The 27,979-nt window shown below is 48.4% G+C and overlaps 1 protein-coding gene across 1 annotated transcript; it reads right to left on the reverse strand.

Moving 5' to 3' along the window:
* Positions 1-1,209: 1,209 nt before the first annotated feature.
* MTARC2 (mitochondrial amidoxime reducing component 2) lies at positions 1,210-27,979 on the reverse strand. The gene is made up of 8 exons (XM_044266802.1): positions 27,693-27,979; positions 22,340-22,513; positions 19,248-19,410; positions 18,232-18,372; positions 7,692-7,753; positions 7,519-7,590; positions 5,874-6,004; positions 1,210-2,014 (listed from the first exon to the last, which is right to left on the reverse strand). Exons 1-7 carry the CDS (start codon positions 27,977-27,979, stop codon positions 5,878-5,880), a joined length of 1,026 nt encoding a protein of 341 aa, XP_044122737.1. The 3' UTR covers positions 1,210-2,014; positions 5,874-5,877.

Here is a 27,979-nt window from a genome sequence, read left to right on the forward strand (position 1 = left end):
AAATGTGGTGGCTACCTACAACAGAATATTATTCAGCTTTATTTAAGAAAAAAATCCTGCCATTCAAGATAAAGTGGGTAGATCTTGAGGGCATTATGCTAACTGACATAAGTCGGAGAAAGATAAATACCGCATGATCTCATTTATATGCGGAATCTAGAACAAAAACAAAAGTACAAACAACCCATAGATACAGAGAAGAGACGAGTTTACCAGGGGCAGCAAGTTGGAGGGGAGCAAAATCAATAAAGGTGGTCAGAAGACCCAAACTTCCAGCTGTAAGAGAAAAAGTTTCTAGGGACATAATGAACAGCATGTTGACTATAGTTAACATGTGTTAACTATGTGCTGTGTTGTGAATGTATAGAATATATATATATATTACGTGTTATATATATATATATAATATATGAGTGATATATAAAATCTCCTCTATTCTCTCATCCGACCCCAGGTCCCCCTTTCCCTGCCCCTGTCCTGTGAAAGCCAAGAACTGTGTTCAGAGCACAGGGGTCAAGGTTACTTCCACTGTCCTAGTACATCCATGACCCCCTCTTCCAGGAATAAGCTGGAGAGAGAAGGGGCTTGGGTGAAATCTAGCTTCTCACAGGTGAAACAAGAGAAATCTAGCTTTTCACAGACAAACGTTGATAGATGGTGATGTGTGCCCCGGGAACAGAGCAGAGAGCGATACACCTCAGCAGGACAGAGGACTTGAGCTCCGTATTCTCCACGTTCTCCACAGAAAGATAGCTCCTGGGCACTCAGTCTTTGCGTTTATCTCCTTCTGAAATTCTCTTCAGAAATTTAGTTTTTATTTATTCATTTATGTCATCTTGACACCCAGCGTGGGACTTGAACTCGCAACACCGATATCAAGAGTCGCATGCTCTTCTAAGCCGGCCAGGAGCTGCTCTCTTCAGAAATTTAAAAGGAAAGAATCTGCTTCTCTATTTCAATGGCTGACTTCAAAGTGTCCTTTGACAGTCTCCTCAAGGTCACTGGCCGTCCTGTCTCCGTGGACCCTCTGTGTGGTGCATGATGCCCACCCACCAGCAGAGGTAATGTTTACGGAGCCCACTCCTAACTCTGGAAGGACGCCCTCTTGCTAGGCTACTAGAAAAGAGTAAAGAAAAATAAATGCCAGTAGACGTTCTAATATAAAATGAGAGAAGCCCTAAAGCAGACTCATAAATACCAGAGAAAAAGTACAACTAAGATTCACATTTATTAATATTAAAGAAACCACAAAATTATAAGTCGGTTAATTTGTTCACATATTTCTGCGGTGAGGATTTTTGGTTAGTCACACCAAAATAGTTCATTTCTCTGTTACAAAAAAAATCATTTGCACCTAAAAAAAAAACATGCTCATGCTTTCCTCCTTTCCCTCCTGCTCTCAAAATTCCATTCTTTTTAAAATCCCATCTTTTCTTCATCATACTTGGAATTCCAGGCAGTGTATCTGGCAGTTACACACACATTACTTCCAGATGGCTTCACAGAGGCTTAATCGAAAATAAAAACAAGAGCTATAAAATAACTTCCATACACACGTACAACCCGATTCCAAAACCTGTGAGCAAAAGGTTGACAGGTTCAACAGCCACATAAAGACCGACAACAGGAATTTGTGTTAACATGTAAAAGGCACCTCAGAAAACGGTGATCTCATTCCCTAAAACACGATTCTTCAAGCTTTCTTAAACGCTCATCAATATTAACGTCAGGGATCCAGAAGCGTAATCACCATAGTAACATTCAAAACAATTTCACAGACAGTGTGATTTATTTCAAAAGTCCTCATTACCTAAAATCTACTTATCTTCTTATTTCTGATTCGGCCTCGAATACTTTTCCTGCATTCACTCGGAGCACGCGTAACTTCAAAAAGCTGAAAATGGGGATTCATTTCCAGCTGAGGATGGCCGCAGGCTGGTTCCCGAGGATGGCCCGGGACAGTGCTGTCGCTGGTGTGGGTGAAATCCTATGAAGGCCTCCCGGACCCGGAAACCTGAATCAATGACAAGGACCTCTGATTATTTGGTTGTTTCTCCTACCGGTCGTAAATACCTCCAACACGCACAAAACGGTCCCTCAATGAGGATAAAATGCAGGACACATAAACTACATCCTGCACCAAATTACCTCCATGGGAAAAAGCAGCCCGTTAAGACTGCGAGGCCCACCCAGGTCTGGCAAGAGCCCAGAGCCAGGATTTCTCCCACAGGGCATGAGGGGGGCCCAGGGGAAGAACGCTTTGAAAGCCATTGGTCAAGATGCTGAAATATACGCCTTTATCCCGCACCTCAATAATTCCACTTTAGCGATCTAACTTATAGAAAACACTTTATTGTAAAACGGCCCTGGGAGCACCTGGGTGACTCCATCTGTTAAAGGTCTGACTTCAGCTGGGGTTGTGATCTCGGAGTCCCAGGATCGAGCCCCACCACAGGCTCCCCGCTCAGCAGGAAGGCTGCCTGTTCCTTTCCCTGTGCCCCTCCCCCTGCCTGTGCGTGTGTGCTCTCTCTCTCTGAAATGAATAAATAAAATCTTTAAAAAGTAATAAAATATGATTTTGCATACAAAGATATATGCTATACTATTATGTGCCACAAAATTGGATATATTCCAAGTGTCAAATACTAATAAAATGGTGTTTAGAACACGGTGTATATTTCTACAATTCATGTTATGAAGCTGTCCCATCAGAAATGACGTCTGAGAAGCCGGGAGGTCTAGAATGTCCATGCCTTACAAATGCTTGTCTTCCCGGGCACCTGGGTGGCTCAGTGGGTTAAAGCCTCTGCCTTTGGCTCAGGTCATGATCCCAGGGTCCTGGGATCCTCAGCAGGGAGCCTGCTTCCCCCTCTCTCTGCCTGTCTCTCTGCCTATAAATAAATAAAATCTTAAAAAAGAAATTAGAAAAAAAAATTAAAAAAAAAAAACCACAATTGCTTGTCTTCCAGCCAACTAAATAGAGCTCTTTCGCAAATTACTTTTAGCAATACCATCCAGAGGGAGAAAAATGCCTCACACTTCGAACAGACACATAAACACACAGATGTGAAAACCTTATAGTTACTCGTATTGCTGGAGAAGATTTTGAAGACTTTTATTTGTCTCTGGAATGAAGGAAGCTTGCTGGCGGCTGGGCACAAATGCCCTTACAGTAGTTCGCATTTTCAAAAAGGCCTCCTTTCCTTTTTCTTTTTTTCCCTTAGTCTCAGATACCAGATTGGGAGCTGTGTTTAAACTTCGAAGACATGATAAGATGCACAACTAAGGGACACAGAAAGAATGGAAGCTCCTCCGAGAAGGACTTTTGTTTCCAAGGGCCAATCAAGCCTTTGGAGACAGATAAGGGAAGTTGGGGGGTTGGTAAAGGAACAGGTGAGTTTGGAATTGCCCCTAGAGCTGACTTTTGTTTTGCAAAAGATCTGTCAGATAAGGACAGTAGTTCTACATTCTTTAAAAAATTTAGATTCTGAGTTGATCTACCCATCCGAAGGTATTATCCTCGATTTGCTTCTTTCCCTCCTGATATACGGTTCAAATTTTAAATGTTTCTCTCCTTTTTTTTAAGATTTTATTTATTTTATTTTAGAAAGAAAAAGCATGAGCAGGGGCGGGGAGGCGGGCCATTGTGGAGACACAGAGGGAGAGAGAATCTCAAGTCGACTCCATACTCAGCACAGAGCCCGTAGAGGGCCTCCACTCCAGGACCCTGAGATCATGACCTGAGCCAAAATTAACAGACACTCAACCAACTGAGCCATGCAGGCACCCCAGATTTTAAATATTTTTGGCAATACTGAATAACCTCCCCTTGAGCATAAGACAGGTCCTCAACGAGGGTGCAAAGGGTATTAATGTCCTGAAGGCTGGTGTCACTCCCGAGGACAGCCAGAAGAACGAACCAATAACCTGCGAGTTCCAGGCAGGCAGAAAGCCAAGCCCAGTTATGCAAAACGAAACAAGCAAAAGCGACAGCTCCCTCTGGGAAAGAAAGGATCCATAAGTAATGCATTTGGATTTGGAAAGGAAGGGACAATGTGGACAGACTTCTATTTTTCTCTCTCAACTAAGTACTACAGCCAGAGATTTGCAAGAGTTGATTCTGTAAGAATGTTTACCTTCTGCTAGTTTCCACCTGTTTTCCTAGGAGCCACTCTGCAGTAGTGACAACAAAAATCGTGGCTAATATTTACTGAGCATTTTCTGTGTTGGTTGTTGAGGCTGTTCTTAGGCAACAGGCTAGAGCTTGGGCAAACAAAACGGCCACAGTGACCAGAGAGCGAAGGCAAACAGGCTCATTAATCCACAGGCCCTACCTAATCAGTGGGCTACTTATAACCAGGGAGAGTTCTAATATTACCAAATATGGGGAAATTCTCCAAGTCTCCATAAGCCCCTCACTCTGCCCTACAACTCTAGTCCCTCACACCGCCTCCGAGCAGACAGTCTCTCTTCTCCGTGCTGCCCCCTGCTCCCTGGCAGTGTAGTCAGTAAACCACCTGCTTTGCTCTGCCCTGGGTGAATTCTTTCTCCGCCCGTGCTTCCCGCTCCCACCCAAGCGGGACACCTCACATTTCTGTGGCAATGAGGCACCTTTATATAAATGAAGCCTCGGGGCGCCTGGGTGGCTCAGTGGGTTAAGCCGCTGCCTTCGGCTCAGGTCATGATCCCAGGGTCCTGGGATCGAGCCCCGCATTGGGCTCTCTGCTCACCCTGGAGCCTGCTTCCTTCTCTCTCTCTCTCTGCCTGCTTGTGATCTCTCTCTATCAAATAAATAAAAAATCTTAAAAAAAAATGGTTTTTATATAAATGAAGCCTCAAAGTAACTAGGATGACTGTTCTGCTGAGTCCAGCTGTATTTCTACCTTGTAGATAAGGGTACGAGGCTGAGAGGTTAAATAACTCAACCAAGTTAGGAAAAGGATCTGCTAGGATTGGGACCCGTGTCCCGGGCGCTGGATCTAGGCAGTCTGGACCGGCATCCCATGTTGTCCCCAAGGCTGCTCCAGCGAGAAGGTGAAGAAAGAAAGTCAGGCCAGGATTAGAAAGGACAGTCAGGAATTTGACGTGAGGTGACTTTCGGAATTGGGTTATAGATTTTTATGAAAAGAGTTGCTTAATCGGGGCGCCTGAGTGGCTCAGTGGGTTAAGCATCCGCCTTCAGCTTAGGTCATGATCCCAAGGTCCTGGGATCGAGCCCCGCATCGGGCTCCCTGCTCAGTGAGGAGCCTGCTTCTTCCTCTCCCACTCCTCCTGCTTACGTTCCCTCTCTCGCTGCGTCTCTCTCTGTCAAATAAATAAATAAAATCTTTAAAAAAAAAAAAAAGAAAGAAAGAAAAGAGTTGCTTAAAAACCTTAGTTTGAAGTCTTCCAAATGATTTTATTTCTATAATTTGGGGGGTGGACATTATGCTCCAGGCGTCAGGTTGCATTTGGCTGATGAAATCAGGTCAGAGAAAGTATTTCCTGTTTTTCTCAAGTGGATTTTGCATAACTTACACATTTCCCCTCACTTTTCTATCAGAGACAGAAAAAAATCAACCTAGAACTCAAGACCTGCTCACCTTCATTTCCTTATTCCTTCACGATCTGAGAACATCGCCCTGTCTTTTGCTGGGGCCCCTGCATCAGTATTTTATAACCGAACGGGAAGCGGGAGAGCCGCCTGGGCGAAATCAATCAGATTGTGGAGGGAAGAAAAATAAAAGCCATTTTCCAACTTCAAAGAGCAGAACACAAACCACTCTTTCTCCCAAGAATTAAAGCAGCAAAATGTAAAAACATCTCAACACAAGAAAATGTGGCCGTGGCCTCGAGGCCATGCATTCCAGCAGCAAAGCTGGCCCTGCACCTACCATGTCACTGAACCAGCTGGTACACGGGGTCACCGACTTTCAGGCCGCCAATTTTCTCCACTGAATAATAGACCCCAAAAAGTGGGGACGACTTGTATATTGCCTTCTCGGAAGGATCACAAAGGCGGTAGCTGAAAGAAGCAAAAATTCATCATCAGGTACAAAAAGGAAGTCAGAATCTAAGTGCTCTCGAGAGAATTCAAGGGGTGTCTGGGTGGCTCAGTGGGTTAAGCCTCTGCCTTCGGCTCAGGTCATGATCTCAGGGTCCTGGGATCAAGCCCTGCATCGGGCTTTCTGCTCAGTGGGAAGTCTGCTCCCCACTCCCCCGTCTCTGTGTCAAATAAATAAATGAATAAAATCTTTAAAATTTTTCAAAAAAAGGGAATTCAAGTTTCCATTCCCAGATGACCTACACATAAGTAGCAAGCCTCTTCCGCAACGTGGACAGAGAAGTCTGTGGGCCAGGAGCCTGTATTCCTAGAAGCATCCTGAGGGTCTATACAATTTTTCCATGGCTTTAGTTTGAAAAAACTTTTAAGTGTTACTCAAAATAAGTGGTATGTTTAAAAAAAAATAGTAAGTGGTATGTTCGCATGTGCAGCTCGGACTTCACAACTCCCGGAAACAAATGCCCACACAGTCTCAAAATGGAACTGCCTGCACTCGCCAAGTTCTTTTTTCTTTAATCAGTTAATTGATTTATTTGGGGGCAGGAGAGAAGCAGGCTCCCTGCTGAGTGCAGAGCCCAATGCGGGACTTGATCCCAGGACCCTGAGATGGTGACCTGAGCTTAAATAGAAGTCAGATGCTTAACTCACTGAGCCACTCAGGCGCCCTCCAAACCTTCTGTTCAATGCTTGTCAATAATACGCTTCCCCCCCGCCACCCCAGGTTTACCAGCCCAAAGCTGAGGCTCTTTGGTGAACAAAAATAAAGATACAGATGCAACAGGCATGAAGCAGGACGACTGATGAAGTTAATGTCTTTCAAAAGCCCTGTCTAAACAGAAAAAAATTAACTTCACCTCATCTCAAAAGTCAAAAAACAAAACACAACTGCATATCGAAGGCTTCAAGAAATAACCTCTTCTCTAACTCAAAACTACTGGAGACCAATAACAAGACAGAGAAAAATAAAATAAAATAGAATATTATCTCCCAAAAATGTTGACTTCGTGTTAAAAACACATTCTCTATTGATAACTAAAGTCAGCTAATAAGAAAACACAACACCCGGGCCCAAAAGGTGGTCCCAGATAAACTCTGACAACTCGTTCCATTTCTGCTTTTCTCATATTTCAGTATGCAACTTCAATTAGCCTCATAATCCTTGATGTTGCATCTAATAAAGAGATCCGAGGTACAATAAAAATAGCTACAGTATTTGGGGTCTTCATTTGGACATGCCCACGTGATGTATTGAAAATTGGCATGAGAGATCTGAAAATTTCCAAACACAGCATTAGACAATGAAAAATCTGTCAAAAGCACTCGAAGATCCATCCACAAAAAAAGAGGAAGCGATTAACCCACACACATGCCAACTAGAAGGCAGAGGGAAAGGTGCTCGGGCGGGGCACCTACCCGCACAGGCAGCTCTGGGATGGGGATAATATTAAAAACACAGCGGACACATGGCTATTTACCTCTTCAGGGTTTCCAGTGGCTCCTTCCTGTCTATCACTCCGGTATCTGGGTCTACAGTGGTCAAAATGCACCTGTTATTCAAGAACCAACGATTAGGCGGTGGTTAGGAACCATCGAATAGGCCACCTCCCCCCACCGCCCCCACAAAGGCTGACTCTCACAGAATCCTTACCTGGGGCAAGACAAAACCTTTTTCATTTCTACGTTGCCAATCAGGAGTTCATCCCAAGTATCCTAGGAGGAAAGAAGTTACCTTTTGAATCAAGGCTTCATTCATCTCTAAAGCAGTTTACTCTTCAGCTAGTCCTAACTATGAAGCTAGCAGAGGAAAGCAGAGACAGACACCGAGAAGCATCTCCCAAAGGGACCAAAGGGAGACGGCACATGGGCGAGGCCAGGATCCAGCCACCTCTTGACTCAGTGTCTCCAAAACCCAAGCCCCGTCAGCACATCAAGAACAGACTTGCTCTGCGGGGCCGTTTGTCGTGGGAATCACACATTAACTACGAGGCCAATTTCCTGACATATAATGGGAAACATACGGCTTGCAAGACAAGCCCACTTTGTCCTTAGAGCTAAGTTACAGTGGAAGCCAAGTTCAAATCTGATAGTTCTTTGTTGAATGTCTTCACCCACGGGAAGTCAGGTATGAGATAGACACATTCAACAATCACTCCCAGCTCCACAGAGAGGCAGCCTGGGGCAGGGGGCGGGGGAGTGACCTCGCGTGCCAGAGTCACTGAACCTGATCCCAACTCAAGTGAGGTTTGGAGGCCGAGGGTCTAAGGGATTTGAGGAGTAGTCAGTCCCCAAGAGAGGAAATGAAACATCTACTCCTCTCACGTGGTTCTGGACTCCCCCCTCCCACCACCACTTCGGGGACAGAAGAGGGAGGCAGGATTGGGGGAGGGGGGAATACCTAACACATCATGTTTCCCCTTCCACCTCCAATGACCAGCCCCATTTCTCTTCCAGGGGTGCCCGAACCCCCAGGGCCCACAGCGGTGACTTAACAAACACAGGAAAGGTACTCCCGTTCCTAACTGGGTCTTCCCAGCTCACAAATCTGCTCCGGAACAGGCGCACAGCCACGGTAAAGGTCTCTGTGGATGCCCGGGGTTCCCAGCCACCACTTAGGAAAACACTGCTCTGTTCCAAACAGCCAGCTGACAAACCACGTTGTCCTTGCAAAAGGCAAGGACCCCCATGTAACAAGTGGGATTTCTATATCCCAGCCAGAACTTATTACAAGCTTTGTGCAAATGGGAAAAACATGCAAGATAACCAGAGCAGCTGGCTCAGCTGGTGGAATGTAACAGGGATCCCGCATGGGGAAGTGACCCGTTGGCCACCTGTAGCCCTGGTCTGGGGGCGGCAGAAAAGGCTGATGCGTTTTGCCACACGAGGGCGCCGCGGCCACAGGAATGTGAGCCCATCAGCACCCCGCAGCCCTCCAACTCCCTTCCTTTCATGGTCTTTGCACAAATGATGATGAATTTCATACTTCGAAGCCACAGATCTGTGAAAATGCTGCCTTGTGACTGTGGCATGAAGCAGGAAAGTCTGAAAAGTTCAATTATGTGTCCTAGCTTAATAACACAGATTTATTCTGTAGACAAGTTTGTTTCTCTAAACTGGGTACTGCCCTTCTCTGGGCAGCACCCAGTTTAGAGAAACAAATTGTCTGCCTACATAGAAATCGTCTCAAGCTCCCCAAATGGCAGCTCTAATGACCTCCGAAAATATTAATCACTTTATATAATAATGTCACTTACCCTAATCTGATCACAGTTGGCATTTTGGTGCAGAGTGTTATTGGCAACAAAAAAAAAAACCACTACATGAATTACGTTTATTTTTTTTTCATTTAAATGTAATTATTAATTCAGTTATTAGAGGAAAATAATAAAATACCTTAATTTATTAAAAGTTCATTTGAATTAAGAAATAACGAAATTAAATTTTCCATTAGGTTCTTTTAGACACACATGAAGTTCCAGTGCCTTCCCTCAACCCAGGAAACAGCTGGAAGAGCTGACTGCTCCCCCTGCTGGCCAGAAGCCGCTCTGCAGTCGGGCAAAATCCAGGCCCCTAAGACCTACATTCACGGTGATGGGATAAAACCATGCAGTTTTTGAGGGGCAAGAAGAAAGGACAGGAAGAAAGCAAAGCAACAAGAAAGGAGAGAGCATTGTACACAATGGACTCAACTCTACGGAATCAGCCTGAGAAATTACGATGAATTTACCATTTAAATAGGCAAACATTACAGTAAGATTATGTGGTTTCACGTGACAAGGTGCATCCAAAGACAGACATAAATTAAGAGTCTGGGGCAATTATTGTGGAGCCATAGCACAGTGCAGACGAGGATGTCTGCTTCTTTGAGACCGCCACTAGAGTCCAGGAGGCAACAAATTAAATGCATGACAAGAGATTCCCCCACACACACCCCCGTCCCCTTTTCTCTCTCTCTGTACACACACACACACACCCTTTTCTCTCTCTCTGTACACACACACACACACACACACACACACACACACACACACACCCCAAGCCATGCTGGGATAAACTGAGGGGATGAACAGGTAAATAAACAAGTTTGTTGTTTAGAAATCCTTTGCTATTTTTCTGGTTTGGTATCAATGGTGCTGTAAGATTTCAGTGAGCGTGAGAAGCCATGAACTAGGGCTGGTAACTACATGTGGCCCATACAGAGAGGGATTACTGTTCAGGCAGCAGAAAGGAGGATGTGAGTCTTTATTTATCAACTGAATAAGGTTCAAGATGTTGCTAAGTGAAGAAAGTACATCTATATATACACGATATGTAGGATAAGGCTGTTCATGTAAAAAAAAATTTAAAAACCAACGACCTGTACATATAGCTCTGTGTATATATTTAGAGCAATATATTTGGAAGGCTCCTCAAGTTTAAACAGTATTTTTATAATAATTTTATTTTTTTTGTTTTCCTTTTTTGTGGTTTTTTTTTTTTTTTTTTTTTTTTTTTTTTTTTTTTTTATCAGAAGCATATCATCGCTTAGTTGGTCGGCAGCTACCTTCGGCTCGGGTTATGGTCCCGGAGTAGCTTAGTTGGTTGGCAGCTACCTTCGGCTCGGGTTATGGTCCCGGAGTAGCTTAGTTGGTTGGCAGCTACCTTCGGCTCGGGTTATGGTCCCGGAGTAGCTTAGTTGGTTGGCAGCTACCTTCGGCTCGGGTTATGGTCCCGGAGTCTCAGGATGGAGTCCAGCATCGGGCTCCCAGCTCCGTGGGGAATCTGCTTCTCCCTCTGACCTTCTCCCCTCTCATGTTCTCTCTCTCTCAAATAAATAAATAAATAAAATCTTTCCAAAAAAAAGAAGAAGCAGCAGCATATCATGTCAACAACACATTTTTAAGATCATCTTGGTCTAGGAAATTTCTCAGATGCTTTCCAAACAGCAAACACATGGTGTGTTTCCAATACCAGTTCTGCAATTCCCTGACACCAGGAGAGGTCCTGTGATTTAACCCGGTTCTGAGGCTAACCAGCCGGAGTTTGTGAGCACAGACCCCTTGGGTTAAGGGCTCTGCCCCACAGACTTGCCTTCGCTCCTCACTTCAGATGCCAAGGGTACAGCCCTCCCACACTTCTGGTCGACTCGCTATAAATCGAGGATTCCCAGGCCCCCTATGCAGGCAGGGTATTTTGCCAGGAGAGCTCACAGAACTCAGGAAATTACTATTACCAGTTCATTATAAAGGATACAACCCAGGGGCAGTCTGGTGGAAGAGATGCAGAGGAAAGGTACGGGGAAGGAGAACAGAGCTGCCTAAGCACGGTCCCAGCTCCCCCTCCTCCATGGCTTCACCAACCCGGGAGCGCTCCAAAACCAGACGTTTAAGAGGGGTTTCTTGGGGTTTTGTTGTTTGTTTGTTTTTTTAAAAGACCTTATTTATTTATTTATTTGACAGAGATCACAAGCAGACATAGAGGCAGGCAGAGAGAGGAAGGGAAGTAGGCTCCCCACTGAGCAGAGAGCCTGATGCGGGGCTCCATCCCAGGACCCTGGAATCATGACCTGAGCTGAAGGCAGAGGCTTTAACCCACTGAGCCACCCAGGCGCCCCCGTTTAAGGGTTTTTAGTGTAGGTTTTATTACCGGAAGATCACATCACTGTCTACTTGCAACTGAACTTAACCTCCAGCCCCTCTCCCCTCCCTGGAGGCCTGGGAGTGGGGCTAAAAGTTCCAAATTTCCAGTCAAGGCTCAGGCTTGCTGGTGACCTACCTCCAACCTGAAACTACTTACCCCACCCCATCCCCAACCACTGGCCTCATCAGCATAACTCAGGCTATGAAAGGAGCCTGTTATTAATAATAAAGCCTGTTTTTAATAATAAAAGGTGCCCCTATTGCTCCCATCACTCAGGAAACTCCAAGGGTTTTTGGAGCTGTTTTAAGGGACAAACACCAAATATGTATTTCCCATGACCCCACACAGTTCAACTACCTAAAAACCAAAAACCTTTTTCTGTTTTTAAGATAAACATGCAAAATAGTAATGTCCTATTCCAAAATTTAAATGCACTCCCTTTCTAGAAACCCATGACATTCTTCCCAAAGACACACACATACGCTGTGCTAAGTGTTCCTTTCTCCGGGTTCCCACCAGTGAGGTTGCGTCCCTCAACCCTCTGGTTACTGAGCACTTGGTCCTGCTTCTTCCTGGGACACTTGCAGGCAGACACAGTGAATTCAGTGTTCTAGAACCTTGTTGATACATTGCGATTAAGTTTCCTTAACCGAAGTAAAACTCTACCTGAGGCCAAACTTCCCTCATGGACCGACTAACACAAGATTCCTTACATTAAGAATTACCAATTTACAGGAGACCGGACTTTGCACTTATCAGACTGAGGAAAGATTATGGGCATCAATGCTGTCCGGGGTCGGAGAGGAAGGGCGTGCTTCTGCTCAACTCGTGGCAACACAAATTGGTACAAGGTTTCTGCAAATCCATTTGACAATATGAAAAGCCCTTAAAATTCTGACTTTGCATTTCTTAAGAATAAGTTCAGAAATGTAGATAAAGACTGTTTTACAAAGCTGTTCATTATTTACGTAAGGGAAAATGGAAAACAGCCTACACGCTCAATTATAAGGGAATGGCTAAGTAAGTAAAGGCACAGCTCCAAGATGGATGAATACGGACCATAAAAACTATGCTAATGAAGAATTTGTGCAGATAGAGCTGGGTGCCATCTACCATTAAGTGAAAATGGGGGAATTCAATACTACCTGTACAACCTCACATAAATAATACTGGAAACACAATAAAATGTTACCACAGGCTACTATTTGATGGTAGGATGGGGAAGGATTTTTATTCCTTCAAGTTTTTCTTCACACAGAAGAAGTACTCTAAAAAAATTACTTTCGGGGCACCTGGGTGGCTCAGTGGGTTAAAGCCTCCGCCTTCAGCTCGGGTCATGATCCCAGGATCCTGGGATCGAACCCCCACCCCAAATCGGGCTCTCTGCTCAGCAGGGAGCCTGCTTCCTCTCTCTCTGCCTACTTGTGATCTCTGTCTGTCAAGTAAATAAATAAAATCTTTAAAACAAAATTATTTTTAGGGGTGCCTGAGTGGCTCAGTTGGTTAAGCATCTGCCTTTGGTTCAGGTCAGGATCTCAGCCTCCTGGGGTGGAGTCTCCCATCGGGTTCCCGATCAACAGGGAATCTACTTCTCCCTCTGCCTCTCCCCCGAGCCCCAGCCACTGCTGGCTTGTGTGTGCGCTCTCTCTCTCTTGCTCTCTCCCTCTCTCTCTCTTAAATAAATAAAATCTTTTCTTAAAAATTACTTTTATAATAAAAATGAACTATCTGAAAGATTCTTGAATTGGATCATTAAAAAGCTTGCCATATCCCTGAGCCCTGGCCCCAGATTCTCTCTCGAGTCTTTCTCTTGCTTCTGTGCTAACAGCACTGTGTGGAGACGCAGCATACTTCCTCTGTAAAGCCTAAGCCTCCTCCCATTACACAGTGGCTGGCGTATGTTCCTACAGAATCACAGGAGACTTGTTTCTGTAAACCTAAGTGCATAATAAATGTGCCAGGAGGAATTGGGTGTTTGGGGAAAATCAGGCAGAAGGGAAGGACAGAAACCTTGGGCTTTCTGCAAAGCTGCTTCCGGGCCCTGGAGGCCACCTGCAGTGAAGAACTCCAGGATCAGGCTATAAAAAGAGTAAAAAGAGACCTTGAACTATTTCTCCCATTTCTCCATCACTGATGTGTATTCACGGAGCTGGGTTCTTTGTGGGGCTGAGGTGGCTGGATTTCTCCCGGGCTACTCACAGGGAAGCTGGAGCCACGAGGAATCTGGAGCCTCGTGAACAGAGATTTCAGGCTCCCCTGGGCGTCAGCTCCTGACTGAGATGCGAAGGGGTCCCACACCCACCAAAGCCAGAGTCTGGGAGAAGCAGCCACCAAGTCAGTTCCCAAAGGCAGCAGTCTGGGCTGCTCTGGGCTGCTCTCCATTACCCTTGGCTGAGAATCACAGTCCTCCAGAAGACAATGAGAGAGATGGGGATGGGGGGCTTCCCCACCCACGACTCCTATCTCTGCTACTCTTCCATCAAGATTTCAACATCTTTATCTGATGTGCTAATCTCTAGGGCAGCTTGGAAAGCAAAAGGCCACTCTTCCAGGACATGAGAAAAAGGAACGCACCTGCACCACTGGTGGGAATGCAAACGGGTGCAGCCACTGTGGAAAGCAATATGGAGAGCCCTTTAAAAATTCAAATAGAATTACCATACGATCCCCTAATCGCACTCCTGTGTATCGACCCAAAGAATACGAAAACACTAATTCAAGAAGACATAAGTATCCCGTGTTTGTTGCAGCATGATTTATAATAGCCAAGATATGGAAGCCGCCCAAATGCCCATCCACAAATGGGAAAGAGGACAGAGAAGACGTGGTACACACATCCACAACGGGCTACCACTCAGTCATAAAAAAGAATGAGATTTTGCCATTTGCCACAACATGGGTGGACCTACAGGGTATTACGCTAAGCGAGGTAAGTCAAACAGAGAAAGACAAATACATATGATTTTACTTATATGTGGAATCTAAAAAAAATAAAAATAAGTGAACAAACAAAAAAAGAGACTCTTAAATACAGAGAACAAACTGGTAGTTGGCAGAAGGGAGGCGGGGGATGGAGGAAACAGGTGAAGGCAGTTAAGAGGTACAAACTCCAGTTATGAAGTGATTACAGTAAGGCACAGGCAATACAGTCAAGAAGATGGTCATAATGCGGGTGCCTCGGGGGGCTCAGTTGGATAAGCTACTGCCTTTCGGCTCAGGTCATGATCTCAGGGTCCTGGGATAGAGCCCCACATCGGGCTCTCTGCTCAGCAAGGAGTCTGCTTCTCCCTCTGCCTCCCTCCTGTTCATACTTACTCTCTCTCTCAAATAAATAAAGTCTTAAAAAAAAAAAAAAGATAGTCATAGTGCTGTATGGTGACCGATGGTGATCCCATTTCTCACGGTGAGCACAGAGGATGCCCAGAACTGCTGAAGCCACGAGCCCACAGAGCAAGCCTTCACCGTATTACCTATAGTCTATTCTGGTATTTTTTATTCCAGTCTTTTTTTTTTTTTTTTTTTTTTTTAATGCTGGTCAGGACCCACAGAACTGAAATTCTAACCCCATAATGGGTTACGAGCTGCAGCTTGGAAAGGGTAAGTAGGAGGATAAAGTCAGATCCTGCACAAGAAATGCCTGGCACAGTGCCTGGGACAAAATGCGCATTCCTCAATCATCAACCGGGAGCCCCAGCTGTTACTGTTACTTTGTTATTGTTCTATATGCTGTCGTTGGCCCTGCTTCTTCAGAAGTCCCTGCAGCCCGGCAGAGATGATGTTCTTATTCAAGGACAGAGACTTCTACTCATGTATGCACCCAAAGTAAAATCCGAACTCGCCCCTACTCCAATTTGGGGGACTGAGAACTTGGTGATGATGGTTTACAGGAACTTTGCTTCTCGAAAGCTGCAAAGGATAGGACTGAAAGGACCCAGTTCACCCAGCCAGTGAGTGATGGGCCTGGGAGTCCAACCACAGCTGCCTGGCTTCAAGACCCACCATCTTTCTAGAAGCTTCCTGAAGAATCACTTCCTGAGTGAGTGACAGATAACACACACAAGGTGTTCTGCAAGCCTCTCCACAGTTCTTTCATACTACAGAGTAAGAAACGATACAAACAAGATATGCCCAGAAAAAAAAAAAAAGAAGTCAAGTCCTGCGAACCAGGAAAATGAGCGAAATTTGGGAAACACCTGATCTCTGACTCCTGCAACGGCCAAGCACACTGACAAGAAGCATTGTCAACCGTATTATTTTTAAACTCCACTGCTCTGCATTCCCCAAACTCACACACACCACACCGGCCCAAGGGAAGGCAGCTTTTAAAACTTGCTTAACATTCCAAGTTACCTGGAAAAAGGAGTGAGTACTCTGGTCACAAAGAGCAAATGTTACACAAGGCGTTCTACTATCGCTCCACATTTTTGCAATAAACAGCCTCTCTGCACCATGCTTAGATTTGCTATTTTTTTTATTATTAGTGGGTCTATTAAATATTTACGCACATTAGCATTTTACATCAATATTTAATAGAGTCCCACTAATTGAAAAGGTCATAGTTGTGCAACAATGCCAGGCAGACAGGTTCATGTATCAGGCCCTTAATGACTGGCCTTCCCAAGTTCAAGGAGGATAAATCAGCAACATTAGCACCATTTTATACGAAGGATTTTTTTTTTAATGTATACAAACAGAGGACTTTTCTAGAAAAATAAGAGCAATCTGCCTTACTTACATACTATTTCAGTAAGCCCATTGTGATGCAGGAATTAAAACAGAGAGCTCAAGGTGACTGAACATTTTTCAATTAAAAAAAAAAAAAAAGACTCCCCCCACTCAAATTGCCTAAGAGAACACAATTGAGCTCACCTTAGCCTCAGGTTCACTTTGGCAAGTTACAGGGGAGCAAAAACTTATACTAGGCAAATTCCAGGAAAGCAAAAATTCTTTCGCCAGGAATCTGGTTAAGGAGTAGCTTTTCTTCTTACTCCTCTTGGCTCAAAATCTTATTAAAATTAGGCCCTTCCATGGAGACAAATCAAGAAAAATTGTATTTCCTCAAAGAAAATTATTCAGAAAATAACGGAGCAATTACAGGATTCCTGTGAAGCGTTTTTGCTTCATGGACTAATTTCTAATCCGAATCTCAACCACTTGCATCAGTAACACCAAGTATGGATTTCCTCTGTGTTTAGCGAGTGTCTGAGGACTGCACTCTTATGCACACTAGTAGACCACAGGGTGGGGGACAGGCTAGTCCTCTCCCTTGCACCCGAGCCCTTCTAGGCCCTGCACCTGACTGTGTTATTGTCTTTTCTGAAGGAGCCCTCGAAACCTTGTATAAACGCTAAGTCCCACCACATCTGGATTTATTCCTGGAGAGAGAAATCGAGTCTCTTCCCTTAAGGTGCTGACTGCCCGAGAATGTCAGGACCCCTTCCTGTGCCGGCCCCTCCCCAACCAGCGCTCCTTCAGGCACGGCCAGCACCAGCACGCGGGGCTCAATTCCACAACCCCAAGGTCACAACCTGAGCTGATGCTTAACTGACTGAGCCACACAGGTGGCCCCCGCAAAGGTTTCTTCTAAAGGATGACACTTCTCTGCAAATAGAGGCACATTTTACTCACACCAAAGGAAATGTGGCCACACAAGGGAGCAAAGAATGGGGAGATTCTCCCCTCGGCCTTCGCTACTTGGAATTTCTAAATTGGAGGCATGTCCTCACCCCCTCAGAAGCTGAAGGTTCTAATCCCACAATGGCCGATCACATGTCCAACAGGTGCATAAGCCTCCCCCGTTCCAGCTTCAATTTCCTTACAAAAAGGAGACAGTCGTACAAGAATTCACGGGGTTGTCATCGGGATCAAATAGAACAATCTGTATGAAGTAATACATTAGTTCGGTGTCTGATGCCCAGCAAACACACCGTCAATGGATTTGCTGCGGTTGCTTCCAGGGCTCACAAAGTTTAACCCACCCGCAACGTTCACTAGAGCTCTCGATGGTTCTTAGTGCAAAGCAACGCCTAGTTATGTCTTTCTATACAGATCGCAGAACAACTGGGGTTTAATGTGGGTGTCCTGTTAGGGCAACCGGGGACTATGGCTGGAGAGGGTGGAAATCCCAGCCGCGAGTCACACAGGAGAGCACATGGGTCCTCCGGGACAGAACTCGGCCACAGCAGGGACTGTCTCCGAGGCTCTGTTCACAGGCAGAGCTCCTGTACCTCTAGGCCACCGCTTTAGGGTCTGGACCTTCCGGGAGTCTCAAATCCTTATGCACACGTGGCTGTTCTCTCCATTTCCCTTCAGTTAGCTCTGAGCCAGAAGGACACAGTCTGGCCTAGTTCCGACTTGATGGAAAGGGTGAGCGGCACCCTCCTGGGGCCAGCGAGGGGAGGGCGGCCGCCCCAAGCAGCCTGCTCCGCCAGGTTAAGGGGACTCGGGGAAGACAGTGTCCCTCACAGCTGACAGTGGGGGGTCTGAGCTGGGGCTGGGTAAGGGGACAGCCGTCAGTGAGCACCCTGAACAGCACATCTGAGCTTTGAGCACAAAAGCGGGGAGCCTCTTACCTCCTCGAAAGCATCGCAGCCTGTCACCACGATATTGGGTCTGAACTGGTCCATTTTCACTTTCTTCTCCAGCCTGGTATTCAGGTCCACCAGGGAGGCTTCCGACAGGATCATGATCGGGCAGCAGTCCGGGTAGGCGACCTGCGCCAGGAACATGGCACCCTCAGCCCTCCCTGCCCCGTGAGACGCCCTGGCCCAGCTGCAAGGGAAGCACAGCCGGAAGGGCTGTGCGGGGAGGGCCAAGGGTGTCATCCCCGCATTCAAACAGCTTGTGGCTCGGGGAGGAAAGCAAGAGCTGCCTGAGGAGCTTGCACTTTGTTGTTGTTTTTGTTTTTTAATATTTATTCAATTAATTTATTTATTTGACAGAGATCTAGCAAGAGGGAACACAAGCAGGGGGAGTGGGGGAGGGAGAAGCAGGCTTCCCGCCGAGCTGGGAGCCCTATGTGGGGCTTGATCCCAGGACCCCGGGATCATGACCTGAGCCGCAGGCAGACACTTAACAACCGGGCCACCCCGGCGCCCCAGGAGCCCGCATCTTAAACCCTAGCTCACTGCAGAATCCAAGGCTCTGGGCTTTGGGCTGCAGCCAGCTCGCTCCAAAGGTGGCTTTTTGGTGCCTGAAATAACCACACCAGACAGACGGCCAGGGGAGCCCCAGGAGAAAGTCGGCCTCAGTAATTTTAGGAACCTTGGTTCGGTCCCAAACGAACTTCTCACTTCCCCTTCCCAACGTGTCTCCTGAGTCCCCATCTCACCGGGGGTCACCCCGGCTTCTGCCTCCACAGTGCGGGACACGATCCGTCCTCCACGTGTGCTGGAGAGCCGGCTCAGCTCGGAGCCGCTTCCCCTCCACCCCCATACCTGCCCGGGACGCACCCTCAGACCCCCTCACCTGGGCATTCCTACACTTTCCTAACCGGGGCCCCGAGAAAGGCAGTCCTGAGCGGTAAGAAGGACGCCGGACACAGAGCGGGGGACGGGTGGAAGCAAAGGGCCGTTCCCTGAAAGCTCACTTGGTAATCCGGCACCGAAGCAGAGAAAATGTCCTTGGACGGTCTTCCCTTCATGTGCTTCTCAAACTGGACCAGCCGCAAAGACTCTGTTTTCAAGAAGTTGGTGAACCACTGAGCCGCCTGGTCACCACAGTCCCTGCCCTTGATGTCCATACCAAAGAGCCTGGAAGGGTCACCAGAGAGCCAAGGTCACCGTCCTGCCGTAGCACGCTGAGAGATGGCCTCAACGATGGGACGCCGGACCCCTGGGACCTGCCCATCCCTGAGCGCCAGGATGTGGTCCTCAGGCCAAGAGCGTGAGGCCGACAGAAACAGAAGGGGAGGCAGCAGAACGTGCCCCAGGGAAAAGCCTCACAAACCCTAACATGCCTACCAACGACTGAGATCGGGGTAAAATGCAGACTCTGCTTCATATAATTTTTTTTTAAGATTTTTTTATTTTATTTATTTGAGAGAGAGAGACAGTGAGAGAGAGCATGAGCGAGAAGAAGGTCAGAGAGCGAAGCAGACTCCCCATGGAGCTGGGAGCCTGATGTGGGACTCGATCCCGGGACTCCAGGATCACGCCCTGAGCCGGAGGCAGTCGTTTAACCAACTGCGCCACCCAGGCGTCCCCAGACTCTGCTTCAGAAGCAGTATTTGGTACAGAGTAACCATTCATCAAAAAGTATTTTGGGGGGTACCTGGGTGGCTCAGCCAGTTAAGAGACCAACTCTTGGTCTCAACTCTGGTCTTGTTCTCAGGGTCATGAGTTCAGGCCCCACACTGGGCTCCATGTTAGGCATGGAGCCTACTTTGAAAAAAAAAAAGTAATTATGAACAAGAATTTGATTAGCGTAGAAAGTAAAATTTCGTTTAAAATTAATTTCTTAATAGATCCTATAGTATATCCATATGTCTGTGCATGACTCTTACTGATTGCCAGGATAAGATAACGTTCGGCATCAACTTTATTCCTTGTGAGTGACAATCTGATCAGTGGCCCCTTCGCTGTAGCGTGTGGAACCCCGGACCCGTAGAATGATGGTTCCTGTCATTAGAGTTTCTCTTCTTCAGCACCAACGCTCCCCATTATCCGGGCCCACAGGTCCCCCCCCCCAGAGCAATGCTCCCCATTAAGACGCGGGTGGACAAGCCTTTCCTGCGTACAGAGGGGAGGTCGGCGAGGAGGAGGCTCGCACTGTGGGTGCGACTCAGACTGCAGCGAGAGACAAGCATTTATGGGATTGGAGGATCTGATTCTCTCCAAGCATCCTGCCCGCAGAGACCCTCACATACCATGAGAGGGTCTGCACCTCCTCTAGCACTACCCCGGTTTGAGGCCTCCTGGGGCAACATACGGGAGGGAATCGATGTGCACTTACGACGTACTCCGGACCAGATGAAGCCCTGGGCTCCCCGATGCCCCCAGGTCCACTCTGACCCTTAGACTCGCCTCCTTTGGGGACGGCCTCTCCCATCTCCTGTCAAATCTCAACACTGCCCTCAAGTGTCTTGGGCCTCTTTCTTCTCTCTAAACCTTCTTTGTGGAGCCCTTGTGTGACCTATGACTTATTCCTGGCTCAGTCCCAAAGCCTCCCCATGGTCCCTCCTGGCCTTCAGCCTTTCCTCTAGGAGTCTCGTCACACAACCGACTACTTGGGGCAGACTCGACCCCACCGTTCACGAGTTCCTGAAGCACCTGCTCCTGGGTCCAGAACGTTCCTCAACCCCTCACAAAACACCCGTGCTAGGGCCCACACTTCTGCCCCCAGCTTTGGTCCACCAGGTGAGCCTCCTGTTGGCACTTTGAAAACCAGAAAGCAGCCAGCGGGTAAGGGAACGCTAAGTCTGCAGTGCCCTTCCCACTCCTGGATGCTGTCCCCCGACCAGTCCTTACTCCCTCATCCCCGCGGCAGGGGCCACCTTCCCCTCCAACACCCACCTCTCTCAGAACGTTATGCCAAAACCCACCTTTTCCCACACTTTTTAAAAGATTTTATTTCATTTATTTGACAGAGAGAGTGCCTGCGCACGAGCAGGGGGAACAGCAGGGAGACAGGGAACAGCAGACTCCCTGCTGAGCAAGGAGCTCCACGCGGGGCCCGATCCCAGGACCCTGAGATCATGACCTGAGCCAAAGGCAGAGGCGTAACCCACTGAGCCACCCAGGCGCCCCTGCTTCCCACATTCTTAATGCTTTGCGTCCTGGGGTCTTGCTGATGTGGAAGGAACCGCCCCCCGACCCCCACCCCCACCAGGGCTAGTTGACGCCTACAGTTGGAAACTTACCTTCCCCGTGGTGCCAACCAGTCCAACCACCTCCACTCTGGGCTCTTTCAGCCCAGGCCACTGTCCCCCGGCGCTAGCCACCCAGGGCCAGGTACCAGCCACCCAGAGACAGCCTCTAGGCCCCAGAGCCCACTGAAATGACTCAAATAGCCAACCCCGAGGCTCTTTACGCCGCCCCGCCTGGTACTTCCTGTGGAAACCACAGTCCAGGCTCTCGTAGGGGCGCCTGGGTGGCTCAGTCCGTTAAGTATTTGCCTTCAGCTCAGGTCATGATATTGGGGTCCTGGGATCGAGTCTCCCAGCGGCCCGCCCCCAGTTCAGCGGGGAGTCCGCTTCTCCCTCTCCCTCTGCCCCTCCCCACTGCCCATGTGCACGCGCGCTCTCTCCCTGCTCTCTCTCAAATAAATAAATTAAATCTTTAAAAATAAAAGTCTCTCGCTCCTATCGCTCCACCTCCCCCCAGCACAGCCCCCCTTCTGACCAACACCGCCGCTCCTGTGTGCGGCCCCGCGCGACAGGCCAAGCCTCCTGTTCCCCGGGACCCGTGACCACGGGAAAGGTCTTTCTTCATCACCATCATTTGCACCTCTGCCTGCCTCACCACACCGGAGAAAAGAAATCCCCGGGACGTTGAAATCAGTCCTCTGCCTCGCCCACTAGCCCTGACCACTGGATCGATCCCAGCCCCGGCCAGACTTCTCTTCAGGATTTCCTTCACCAAACTCATCACCTACTATACACACTGCGGCGGGACAGGTGCAGGGAGGAGCCTACGGAAAACCGCGTCCGCCGCACGTCCCCAGCGGCCCCAGAAAGAGCACCTGCAGTCCCGGAGCTTGTTTGAGGAAGGCAGCTCGCTCGGCAAAGCCAGCTGGTCCATGCCCGGGGCCTTGAGGATCAGGCGGTTGCCCTCATAGGTGATGGACACCAGCACCAGGCGAGGCTCCTGCCGGGCGGTGACCATGTGCCCATCTTCCTTAATCACCAGCCAAAACCTGCCGAGGAACCCACAGGAACGAGTCAGAAAAACCTCTTCCTCTCTCCATGCCCATATACTGATGCAGAGCAGGAAGCCCCCACAAACCAGGGGCTGGGTCAGAAGCCACTTACCTCCGCTGTTCCAGGCTCTGTCTTCACACCACATCACATCTAGGGGGAGAACTAAGCCTTCCTGGGAAAGGGAAGGGAGCCTGGCCTGGAGAGGTCCGCTACGCTTTTATCTACATTCCGGAGTTACACTACACAAAGGATCTGATGACTAAAAGATATTTAAAAAGCGCTGCTCCCCCTGGAGAAAGTAAGTTTCAACGCCATCGACACAGAGCACAGGGCAGTGCATGAGGAAGGCACTGGTTTCCAAGCAGCTGCTGAAAGCAAGGGCTTTCCAAACCTCCATCCCCCTGAGAAGCCATCTTTTTCCTTCCCAGGATCTTGGGCTCCCGGAGTGGTCTGGCCTGCTCGCTATGGGGTTCTGCGACCAAGGGCATTCCTGCTACTTTGCTCCATTCCCTTGGGGCTGGGCCCCGTTCCTATTTCCAGCCTCATCCCGCGTGCAGAGTTCTGGATGACCCTGCTCTGGCTAATCCTGCCAAAGCCTGCACCCTCAACTGCCGACATGCCCAGCACCCGACAGGACTCCCTCGGAGATCTGCACCCGGCCAGACCCATGTGCCAGCAGGAGTTTGCATGTTGAGTTCTGACCGTGCATCCCTCCCTGAGCTGAGTTTCCTTGTCCCCCATCGACCTCCGACCTCCGCCTCAGCCCTTTTCTCAGGCTCACAGTGAGAAAAGGGGGCGGAGCTGGATGTTTTGTGCCACCTGCTGCCAGTGGAAAGTCAAGGGGCGACTTGCAGGCAGTCTAACACCAGGAAAGGACAGAGACACCAATAAAAGATAAAGACTTGCTGCCTGTAGGAGAGCCCAGCCACTCTCATTATCCTGCCCAACGGGGTCACAGCCTTTGTCCTCTCTTGCATACAAACGATGCCCAGTGAATGAATAATTATCTCTGTCCCGCCAGATCTGAAAGAAAGTTATTCACGACCAAGGGGTCCCCAAACTAACACCTTCTTTTACTCCTAAAGCAGGAGTGTGCGGTGTGAGGTCGGATGCAGAAGCCAGAGCTCAGATTCTCCAAAAGAACAACAGTGACCCGGGTGACCACAGGGGTGGCGGAGCAGAGCCCGAGGCAGCTGGAAAACCTCTTGTCTAAACTTAGAAATTGGTCTGGCGAGCAGAAGTGCCTGAGCCTGAAGGGGGGTGGGGGAGGGGGAGCAGGGCCCCAGCCACAGACAGTCACAGGGCAGTGACGCTCAGGATGATAAACTCAGAGAACTCGTTTCTCCAGGAGATCACAGTCTGTGCAGAGAGCATCAAGGGCTGGCTTCGGAAGGGCAGGGCAGATTTAGGACAGATGTCATATACACGCACTACGGAGAGCAGGATTTACAAAGTCAAGGAGGGCAGCCAACCCTCCCACCTTCTGTGCCAATCAGGCAATCAGTCCGTTCTGCTAGACGGACCCTGAACCAGCTCAAAGTCCAGGGTGCCCAAACCAAACATTCACAAATTTGTCAAGAGCTTTGAACAAAATAGTTCTAGAAATCTGAGGACAGAGCCCTTATGGAGGAAGAGCCCAGCTTCTAAAAATGGTTCAAAATGGAATGAACTCCAAGAGGCCGAGGAGCGTCCGGGCGGCTCGGTGGTCGGGTGTCTGCCTGCAGCTCCCGTCATGATCTCCACGTCCTGCGATCGAGCCCCACATCGGGCTCCTGGCTGGCTCAGCAGAAAGTCTGTTTCTCCCTCTCTCTCTGCCTTTCCCCTGCCTGTGTACTCTCTCTGTCTCTCTGCCAAAAGAATAAAACCTTAAAAATAAATAAATAAATAAATAAATAAATCCGAAAGGGCTTTTCCTGCATTCTAGGCTGTTTTCAGTTTCCTTATCATTGAGACTAGCAGTCATTCAGCAGAGTTCTTTCTAGCTTGTTTCCGAGTTTCAATTATCCTTTAATAAATAAAACCTAGACTAAATAGTGTCTTTGAGCTCATCAAGTCCAAGCCCTTCCTTCTGTAAATGAGAACAAAAAATGAGGCTCAGAAAGTTTCGATGACCGTGCGCAGGTCTCCCCATCCGTGCAATCCTCGCCCTTGTGAATCACACTGGCTTCAGAGAAACTGCATGACCGCTGGACCCACAGGGATCCGCGTTCACACCCCAGCACACAGCTGCTTTGGGTGAGACACTCACCCTTTCTGATCCTGCTGGGTTTTATTTGCAGAGTGGAGATAACGTCTAGGGCACAGGACGGTGCTGAGGCTTGTGTAAGGTCACCCATGGAACAGGATGTCTGTGTGTGAGGCACACGGGGCACCGAACCCATGGTCATCCCACTGCCCCGCACTACCTCTTCCCACTCTCCTCGCCCCACCCCCGACCCCAAGCATGTGTTGTTCAACACAAGGGGAAGTGGACACAGTTCCATTTCTGTTCTGATACCCACTGAAGCAGAAGAGCAAAGGACACATCCTTTCTTCCCACAAAAGCAATAATCACAGCAAAGTAGTGACAATGAGAAGCAGGAAAATAGTCATTCAGATGATCCGAAGAGACACAGGCAAGAACTGGAAATCTCTCTGAGAAATGACTTCAGTCCTTCAAGTGGGGAAGGAAGTAGCACAAGGAGACTTTCTCTAGATGTGCACCACAAGAGCTTGCTTCTCCCAGTTTGGGGAGGGTGTCTAGAACTCCTACACCTAAAGTTTTCCCAGCAGTAGGAAGGCTTTTCTAATCCTTCATACTTGAATAAGCTCTAAACATGCTCTTCTTCTAATGCCGCAGATACCACCCTTTAATGATAGCATCAGGTTCACCCGGGGAGATCTTAACACTACAAGAGGTGGCTTCCCTCTGGGTGTCTCTGATTCCAAAGGTCTGGGATAGGACTCTCAGGAAATTAAAGTTTTTAAAAAAAAAAAAATCTCTCTAGTGGCTCATTAAATGTTACAGTTCCTCTGGTCACTCACTCCTCTCCTAAAACAAGTTAGTCAAAGAAAGACAAATTCCACATGATTTACTCATAGGTGGGATTGAAGAAACAAAACAAATGGGCAAAGAGAAAAAGAGACAGGCAAACCAAGAAACAGATTTTTTTTTAAAGATTTTATTTATTTTGTTTATTCATTTGACCCAGACAGAGAGAGAACGTGCACAGACAGGGGCAGGGGTGCGGCAGGCAGAGAGGGAGAAGCAGGCTCCCTGCTGAGCAGGGAGCCTGATGTGGGGCTTGATCCCAGGACCCCTGGATCATGACCCTAGCCAAAGGCGGACGCTTAGCTGACTGAACCACCAAGGCACCCCAAGAAACAGACTCTTAACTATAGAGAGCTGATGGACACCAGAGGGGAGGGGGGAGGTTGGATGGGTTATATAGGTGATGGGGATTAAGGAGGACACTTGTTGTGATGACCACGGGACGTCCCCATGGAAGTGTTCAATCACTATATTGTACACCTGAAACTAAAATTCCTCTGTATGTTAACTAACTGGAATTTAAATAAAAACTTAAAAGTTCTGTTGATAAGTTGTATACCCTTGATATCATACAAGGAGAATGGAACTTTACTTCTGTGCTCTACCTCCTAAAAATCCATAATCTCTGTCAACCATAAGGAAAATACCGCACAAACCCAAACTAAAAGATACTCTACAAAATGCCCACTCAGGAGTCCTCAAAAAACAGTAGGAGCTTGAGAAACTATTACAGTCTAGAGAAGCCCAAGAAGTCACAACATCCAAATGGAATTATAAATGTATCCTGGTGGGGATCTTAGGATAGAGAAAGAAGGATGTTACGGGAAAACCAGGAAAATCTGAATAAAGTGTAGGCATCCATCCATCCATCCATCCATCCTCTCTAGGATTGGGGTGCCTGGCTGGCTTCATTGGTTGAGCATGGGACTCTTGATGTCAGGGTCCTGAGTTCTAGCCCCATGTTGGGGGCGGGGGGTAGAGATTACTAAAAACAAACACAAAACATAAAAGTCTCTCCAGGATTAGAAATCAGAGTGCAGGAAGATGGAAAATCCCCCAACAGTCACATGGTCTGCATACACAACACTTCTCTAAAACAAGCTGAAGTTTTTCAAAGCTGTGAGGGTCCACGTTTTTTAAAGAAGACAGCTGAGAAGAGCGAATGCGTGTGTCCCAGAGTGAACTCAGGGCAGCAGATAGCCTCCTAGAAGATTCTGTGAATGACTAACTTGCAAACGTCCCCACCCTCTGGATACAGAGGACCACAGTAGAAGCACCCTAGCCGGACAGGAAGGCATCTTAACCCTAATGATCCGAAGAAGGGGATTCTGTTCTTCCTTGTTCACTCTTCCTGGAGTGTTGCCTGCTGCAACACCAAGTGAGCCTTCCAGACCCCCAGCTGCACCATTCTGAGAGTAAGTGTCTGCGGCCTCAGGCTGGGATGAGTTCAATGACAGGACACCTATTCTTCTCTAAGGGAAGTGAATGGAACTTCCATATGCTGGTCCTATGTGAGTATAGACTTTATTTACCCAGAGTTCTTCATCAAGGACCACTCTGCCTCTGGGGAGAGGGGCACAGTATTCTCTTCAGGGCGAATACTACATTTGTGATGCCCTAGATACCCCCTCTTTCCAACACAAACCTTCACCGGCTCATTACTTATGAAAGTGGATCAAGTCTCCCCCGCCCCCTTCCCGGGTCTCCCAGGCACTTGCTCCAGGACTGGCGACAGACGTGGGAGGAGCAAACTTCAGGAGACCAAAGTCAGTGTCCTTGAAGGAGACTTGGTTTCAGCTTTGCCGCCTTCTGCCCACGTGTGCTCCTCCACAGCATTTTATTTTCTACTATTGTGCCGTAGACTAAGAATCAGAAAGTGTAGAACTAGCAGGAGACTTGGCGATAACCCGGTCAGACCCCGTCCTTCACCCTACCTACCTTTCCGAATCGCAACCAGACACGAACTGACCTTCCCCGCTAAAGGATCAAAGGCAAAGCGTCCAACCAACAACCCAGGAAACCTACTCCTTCAACCAACAACCAACTCCAACAACCAACATGCAAACCTACTCCTTCCCGCGAGGCCCCCACCCGCCCTCCACCCCGTCCCGGGCAGGTCCCGCGCAGCCCCGGCCCAGCCTTACCTGTCCCGCAGGTGGCCGCAGCGCAGCCCCAAGGCCGTGCACTCCGCCGCGCTCACCGGCACCCCCTTGCACGACTTGACCGGGTAGATCCAGAGCTGCGCCACGGTGCCCACCTGCCGCGGCCGCCGGCGCCGCCTGCAGCGCGCGCGGCGCCAGGCGACCGTCCCCAGCGCCACGGCGGCCAGTCCCAGCGCGGCCGCCCCGAGCCAGGCGGGCCGGGACGGCGCGGGGAGGCGCGGCGCGGGGAGGCCGAGGCGGCCCAGAGCGGACGAGCCGGCGGCGCCCAT

Source organism: Neovison vison, chromosome 10 (assembly GCF_020171115.1).
Source record: "Neovison vison isolate M4711 chromosome 10, ASM_NN_V1, whole genome shotgun sequence".
NCBI classification, from domain to species: Eukaryota; Metazoa; Chordata; class Mammalia; order Carnivora; family Mustelidae; genus Neogale; species Neogale vison.

Bases quoted from the DNA above. Each gene is read 5' to 3' on its own strand.
- MTARC2 (XM_044266802.1), bottom strand. From the start codon at position 27,979: ATGGGCGCCGCCGGCTCGTCCGCTCTGGGCCGCCTCGGCCTCCCCGCG. The intron at 19,411-22,339 runs GTGCTCTTTCTG...TGACCCTTCCAG, and splicing joins AACAAGCTCCGGGACTGCAG to GCTCTTTGGTATGGACATCA. The intron at 18,373-19,247 runs GTGAGCTTTCAG...TTCCTGGCGCAG, and splicing joins CTTCGGTGCCGGATTACCAA to GTCGCCTACCCGGACTGCTG.